This window comes from Poecilia reticulata, unplaced genomic scaffold (genome assembly GCF_000633615.1).
Source record: "Poecilia reticulata strain Guanapo unplaced genomic scaffold, Guppy_female_1.0+MT scaffold_807, whole genome shotgun sequence".
Lineage (NCBI taxonomy): Eukaryota > Metazoa > Chordata > Actinopteri > Cyprinodontiformes > Poeciliidae > Poecilia > Poecilia reticulata.
The window spans coordinates 1,192-7,781 of record NW_007615552.1 but is presented as its reverse complement, the minus strand read 5'-3'; the positions used below and the strand labels follow the sequence as shown (position 1 = coordinate 7,781).

General features: G+C 48.7%; 1 protein-coding gene across 1 annotated transcript; it reads left to right on the top strand.

Annotated features, from left to right (window-relative positions):
• Nucleotides 1–6: 6 nt before the first annotated feature.
• On the top strand, nt 7–5,429 carry LOC103461229 (kinesin-like protein KIF20B). Its single transcript, XM_008403548.2, has 11 exons — nt 7–251; nt 328–466; nt 1,130–1,252; nt 1,339–1,387; nt 1,975–2,100; nt 2,226–2,338; nt 2,418–2,573; nt 2,642–2,809; nt 3,872–3,985; nt 4,415–4,501; nt 5,127–5,429. The coding sequence occupies exons 3-11, from the start codon at nt 1,139–1,141 to the stop codon at nt 5,412–5,414; spliced, it is 1,215 nt and encodes a 404-aa protein (XP_008401770.1). The 5' UTR covers nt 7–251; nt 328–466; nt 1,130–1,138; the 3' UTR covers nt 5,415–5,429.
• The last annotated feature ends 1,161 nt before the right edge of the window (nt 5,430–6,590 follow it).

Here is a 6,590-nt window from a genome sequence, read left to right as displayed (position 1 = left end):
GTCGCGACCTTGCAGGAGAAGCTTCAGGAAACCAAGCAACAGGTCGTGACCCTGCAGGAAGCCGAGCGAAAGGTCGCGACCTTGCAGGAGAAGCTGCAGGAAGCAGAGCGACGGGAGAAGGAGGAGAACCTTGCTGTCCAGGAAGTGAGGAGGAAGGAGGTGGAGCGGCGGCAGGAGCTGCTGGCTGTGGCTCATGAGGCCTTAGCTGAGAAGGATGCTGAGCTGGAGAAGAAAGCCGGGGAGATCAGCAGGTAACGACGAAGATGAAGCCGCTTCTTCATCACTTCCTGAACCTCCTTCCTGATGTCTCTGGTGTCTCTGTCCCAGGCTGAAGCTGGAGGCTCAGGAGGAGACGCAGCAGGTGAAGAGCCTCCGCCTGGAGCTTCAGAGGAAGGAGGACGACTCGTCAGACCTCAGAGAGAAGCTGGCCGACTACAGGAAGCAGGTCCAGCAAGTCCAGAAGGAGGTCCGTATCAGAACACTGGGGGATACGGGCTCAACACATCCAGCCGGGTTTTAAACGAGGCCGGATTACATTAGAATATCTTAATCTGGAGCACGTGGTTTGTTTTCAGGGTGTCTGCGCATTTTTAAAACGTCTTAAATTCATGGATCTAAAATGCACGAGGCCTTAAAACGTCTTAAATACACAAACAATGCAAGTCGGGTTTAAATACTTCAATCATGGGTTTTATATTTTGTCGTGGCTTGGCGGTTTCATCTCAGTGAATGTAGGCAGCAGCTGGAGTTTCAGGAAGACTTCATTGCTTTCTGTAGCTCCATGCGGTTCAGGCTGCTGCCACCTTCCTGCTACACCTTTGCTAGCTCACTTTTTTCCGTCTCATGGGCGAGCGCAAATTTCTAACCTATTTGGACAACGTTGGTCTTCACCCTTCGCTCACTTCTGTTACCAACTCATTTGATGCTCTGGCTCAGAAAACGGTCTGCGTTGCTGCTGTTGGCGCCAATCTAAGAGCAGCATTTGGTGCGACACAAACTGACGTCAGGAGGTTTAGTGGATTTTAAACACAGCAGTGTGGCAACATTCTGACCTACTGGAGCTCATAAGGGTCTTAAAAACTCTGAAATGTGATTTAGTGAAACCTGCAGAAACTGGTCTTGGTTTCAGGTGTCGGCCATGAGAGCAGAGGAGACGACCCTGAAGCAGAAGCTTTCTGACATGGACAAAACCAGGAAGCAGCTGCAGTCGGACCTGAGCAGCAGAGACAGAACCATCCAGCAGCTCAGAGCCGTAAAACAACCCTGATGTTTCCAGCTGTGTCTGATTCCTCCCAGTCTGCTGGATCCTAACGGCTCCTCATGTTTCTGTCCTTCCAGGAGCAGCAGGACTCTAAGGCGTCCCAGCTCTACCAGGAGGCCTGTAAAGGTAGAGACCTGCTCTGGGATGATGAGTCTCCATCAGGCTGCTTAAATATCCCCCCACTTCAGTCGTTCTGATGCATAATTCTGAGCTTTTTGCACATTTTTCACCATTTTCGTCATTTTTTTCCTTCTATATGTAGATTTTGAAAGAAGTTTGAAGAAAAAATGTTACAAAATTATAAACTATATTAAGTAGCTCCACAAAATCAGGGATTTTTAAACAAAAAAAATCACTTTTAACAGTGTCGCTGTCTGCAGGTGTTTCTGTCTGCAGCCATTTTAATGTGTTTAAAATGTAAACGTTGAGGTTGGGGGCGTGGCCAGCAGCAGCTTATTTGCATAAAAGTGACAGAACACTAAAGCAGCTCATTCTGGAAGAACCTCAAACAGAACAGAGGCGGTGAAATCTCATGATCTGAGAATGATCTTATACGAAACACGTAACATGTTTACAGCCCTAACCTGTACTTATTCAGGGAAGCATGACAGGTCTCCTTAAAATAAACGTGAAGCCATCCAGGGCCAGAGTCCAGCCGAGTCCTCCCTCAGGTTGTTGCTCCCTCAGCCATGTTCCTGTCTGCTCCTCTGCAGAGCTGCAGGCCAAGCAGCAGGTGATGGAGGACATGCGGCTGGCGCTGACTGAGCAGGAGGAGACGCAGCAGCAGATGGAGCAGGTCCTGGACGACAAGATGCGTCTGCTGCAGGAGCTCTCTGCAGGTGAAACACCTGGATAAGAACCAGTCAACACCTTCACTCCGTCATTCAGCACCAGAAACTTCAGATCTGTCCACATAAACTGATGATTTTACTGACAGACTGATGTGACAAGTTGGTTGTTTCAGAGGTGGAGAAGCTGAAGGGGAAGCTGCTGGAGCAGAGCGGCGGGTCCGGCCGACCTTCAGACGACCTCGGGCTGGCCAGAGACGAAGCTTCCCGAGCCCAGCAGAGCTTAAAGGTAGAAGCTGCAGAACTGGAGTCTGTCTGGATGAGGAACGTTGGACACGTGGACAGATGGACGTCTGCTTCTCCTGCAGGTGTTGACGGAGAAACAGCAGGCTGAACGCAGGAAGTGGCAGGAGGAGAAGCTGTCTCTGATTGGCCAGGCCAAAGAGGCGGAGGACAAGAGGAACCAGGAGATGAGGAAGTTTGCAGAGGACCGAGAGCGCTACTGTCGCCAGCAGAGCCTCCTGGTAAGAGCCGGACGGTGAAACGTCTGCAGCTCCACATGTTTTTCCAACACGTCTCCGTCTGCTCCCAGGAGTCCAGGCTGGAGGAGAAGGAGGCGGCCATGGAGAGCTGGAGGGCGGAGCGGGACACGCTGGTCGCTGCTCTGGAGGTGCAGCTGCAGAAGCTGCTGGCCAGCCAGGCGGACAAAGACAAGATCATCAAGGAGCTGCAGCAGCAGAGCCCAGCGTCACCAGCAGGGGTCAGTGCAGCGCCACACTTACCGATAAATCAGACAGGCTGTCCCATCAGACGTTATTAATGATCCAACATGATCGGGTTTGGTGAAAGAAGGATTAAATCAGGAATCTGAACTGAAAGGTTTCATACTTCATCCTCTGCTCTCCGTCTGTCTGACTGGAAGCAGAGTGAAGAAAAATGAAGGTCTGAGGATTATAGTTATAGAGGATTATAGAATAACCAGCTAAATAAAAGTAATTAAGTTGGGACTAAATTATTGGACTGGGATGTTTATGACTGAGGACAGGAAACCAGCATCTTAATGGGAGAATAAAAAGATACAAACTAACACATTTTGAAATGTTTGAACAATGTTAAAGTCGATTGTTAGCATGAGGCTAAAAATTAGCCTGGGCAGCTCAATAACAAAGCTACAAACATTAGCATTTAAAAACAAAACAAAAACAGATCAATGAGTCAACAGAACCAAGTTATTAAGAACATTTATCAAAACTCAACGTCAGTCACATTTCAGAGCAACAAATAGTTTTATAAACCAAGTTTTTGTAGATGCTGTTATTGAGTTGATTAACAGCAACTCAGAGCTGAATATGGAAACTTTTAAATCAGGTTTTCATCAAGTTGAGAGATTCACCAGCCAAACGGCTCCAACCAGAGCAGGAAGTGTCTGCAGGACCAGTTCACCAGCTCATGTGTGTGTTACACACACCTGGAGCTCCACAGCTAATAACTAGCATACAGCTAACCAGAACAATCGGATGGATTCTGTTCTGGACGGGCAGACGGCTGACGTGTTCTGGACTCTGGGCTTGGACTCTATGATGATAAACTGCTGTTTTAGTCGACTCGTTTTTTCATATTGTGGAGCAACGCGTGTCTAATTAGGACAATATTTCTTCCCTGATAACGAGATGACAGCTGAGCTTCAGCTTTGGGAATAATTCCAACATTTTAGTCGTTTAGTTAGTGGATTTGTTTCCATTTGCCTCAGGAGTTTAATGGTGCCTGGAGAGGCTCCTGTAGTTCAGTGGATCTGATATGTGTGTGTGTGTGTGTGTTGCAGGCTAATGGTTGCCGCCGTTCTCTCAGAGTGGCAGAGCTGCAGGCGGCTCTAGCGGAGAAGGAAGCAGAGATTGTGCAGCTGAAGGAAAACAACCAGGGAATCGCAGCAGAGCAGGTCAGAACCGTCGGAGTTTATCTGACAAACAGGAGAGTTCTGACGTTTCACAGGAAAAATGAACCAGTTTAAAATACCAAAGCATTTAAACTGCTGCAGAAGCACTCGTATAGTTTATAAGCTGTAAATACGTAGAGCCTCTTCAGGATCTGACATGTTCCCCACACTTTAAATGAAGATGTGAAAAATGCTCAGATATTAGTGAATATTTCTGGAGACGGATGAAACGTTTAGGTTTTCACTGCAACGTTTCCCACGTCTTCCTGGAAGAAAACACTTCAGATCTTCTTTTATCTGGATGTTTCCTTATAAAGTTGGGTCGAATCACATTTTTAAATCCTTGCATTAAGTCCAGATGATTTACATATAATATATTGTGTTGATTTTAGGTGATTAATGTAGAATAATGTGTTTTTTTTTCCCCTTCAGAGTGAGAGTTCTGCTCTGGCTAAGAAAGCAAAGGCTGAACCTCTGCAGCCTGAGAGGAGGGAGACCAGATCGTCCGCCAGCAGTCGGGTAAGTCCAGTTCACACTGCACGATTTTCAACACCTGACAAAAAAAATCACAGGCATAGCGGATTCAAACGGGTTCGATCGGGTTCAGTCGTGCAGTGTGTCCAGCCACACGAACCGATTCCTCTCACCGACATTCAGATTCCAGACGGAAAGTCCTGTAAAAACCAGCTATATCCATCAAATTCCTTGTTTTTTCTCTGGGTACTCCTTGCATGAAATGTTGAATATGCATTCATGTTGTTCGGTTGTCCATGTCAGCTGTTTGGGATTCTCCTCCCTGCTTTCTGATTGGCTACCGGTCACATTCAACAGGCTGGGAAAACCCCACACTGCAGCGATAAACTGGCCAAGACAATCCAACATGTTGAGTATGACCGACGTTAGATGGGAGCGGTCCGCCGTTCTACCGACTGGACCCGATCAGTCGCAACACAGAAACACGCTGCAGGATGATCGGCTACGATTATCGCAAGCGCCAATCTTAGAATGTCGGCGTCATAAGAGGAAAATCGGGGCAAAGGATCGTGTAGTATGAACCGGGTGTAGGAGAGGAGGAGAAGGGCCTAGTCAAAGCGTCAGGGCCTCTTTGGTGCAGCAGCTGAGTTCAGTGTTGCTGTTTCCCCAGGGTTCGTCCGGCTTCCCCTCGGTGCTGGAGTCCTCCGAGGTTTCCACGGAAACGGGCCGGACGAGCCGCTTCCCCCGGCCGGAGCTGGAGATCTCGTTCAGCCCGCTGCAGCCCGACCGCCTGGCGCTGCGGCGGCAGGGCGACGACAGCGCCGTCACCGTCAAGATCAACCGGACCGGACGCAAGAGGAAGAGCAGCGAGATGGAGAAGGTAGGAGGATTCAGACTGAACTCACCTGGAGGTTTACCTGAGAGAGAGCAGGAGGAGTACAGTCCAACTGTCGCTTAGTAAAACTATAAAACACGATTCTAACTAAGAACGGACCCAACGGGCTCGGCAGCAGATGGAAGCCCGATGGAAACCTGCTGCTGCTCGAAACAAACAGTTTGCTGTTTGTAGCATTTCATCCAGATAATCTGTCGCAGCATCAGCGGTTGGTGAGGAGATTCTGGTTTTAGTTTTTTCGTACTCAATCAGAAAAACTCTGGAAAAAAAACTCCTCAAGTCTTATATTCCTGTATTTAAATTGAGACCTCAAAATGTCCTGTAGTATACGTCGGAGAGCTGGCTAGGCTATTTCCGTCTGCTGTGTGTCACTGGTTTCCTGGGTGGCGTTGCTCTTCTCCGCTGGTTCGCGCCATCCGGACGGGAACCAGACCAGAGTCTGAAGTTTAGGAACATCCGTCTGCAGAGCGGAGGAAGAAGCTTGAAAAGACGGATCTGTTCATCGGTCCAGACCATGTGCCTGATCCCTGCTCAGGTGAAGGAAGTGTTGCTTTCCTTTCCATCTGCTGGATCACCATGGAAACCTGGAGGTCTGTCTGTCCTGCTGAGAGCAGTCCGTCTTCTCGGCGCTAGCGATGGCTCCTCTGAGGCCCAGATCGGCTCCTCCTCAATGTTTCCTCCGGTAAAACCAACAGCCAGCTTGAGGTCATCGGCTATAATCATGTTGGGTCAAAGAGCCAGAACGTTTCTGGTTGTCTTTTGGAAACATACAGCAGTTTTTACCATGTGGATTCAGATCATAACCAGTCAGAAACATGAAATATTCTTTATGAAAAGTCCAGTTATAGTGGAGGAATTTTACTGTCCACCTTTCAGATCAGATATTATTGTTCATAATGCTTTCTGCTGCATTCTGTAGATGGTCAACCCCCAGGCCATGTGGAGGTCGACCTCTGACTCCTGAGGAAAAAGCATTTAAAAGGTTTTTTCTCAGCTCCTGCTGCAGAGGGTTTGTTGTTTGGCAGAGACGGCGAGACGTCCCAGCTCCCATATTTAACTGGGAGCGAGTCAGACCCGCCCTCAGTGGAGCGGGGTGATGCATGGGTCGCCCCGGTGACCCCACGTGACCTCCCACCTCATCCTGCTGTGGATGCATCACCACTGGGCTTCTGTGCTCCTCCTGCAGATGAAGATGGAGGTCTGTGTCGGATCCCAGGGATTTGAAACTAAACGACTCGT

What these genes read in the sequence shown, in the direction of transcription:
- LOC103461229 (XM_008403548.2), top strand. Translation starts at nt 1,139, where the DNA reads ATGAGAGCAGAGGAGACGACCCTGAAGCAGAAGCTTTCTGACATGGAC. An exon ending in CTACCAGGAGGCCTGTAAAG is followed by an intron (nt 1,388 to 1,974) that starts GTAGAGACCTGC and finishes GCTCCTCTGCAG; the next exon opens with AGCTGCAGGCCAAGCAGCAG. An exon ending in AGGGAATCGCAGCAGAGCAG is followed by an intron (nt 3,986 to 4,414) that starts GTCAGAACCGTC and finishes TTTCCCCTTCAG; the next exon opens with AGTGAGAGTTCTGCTCTGGC.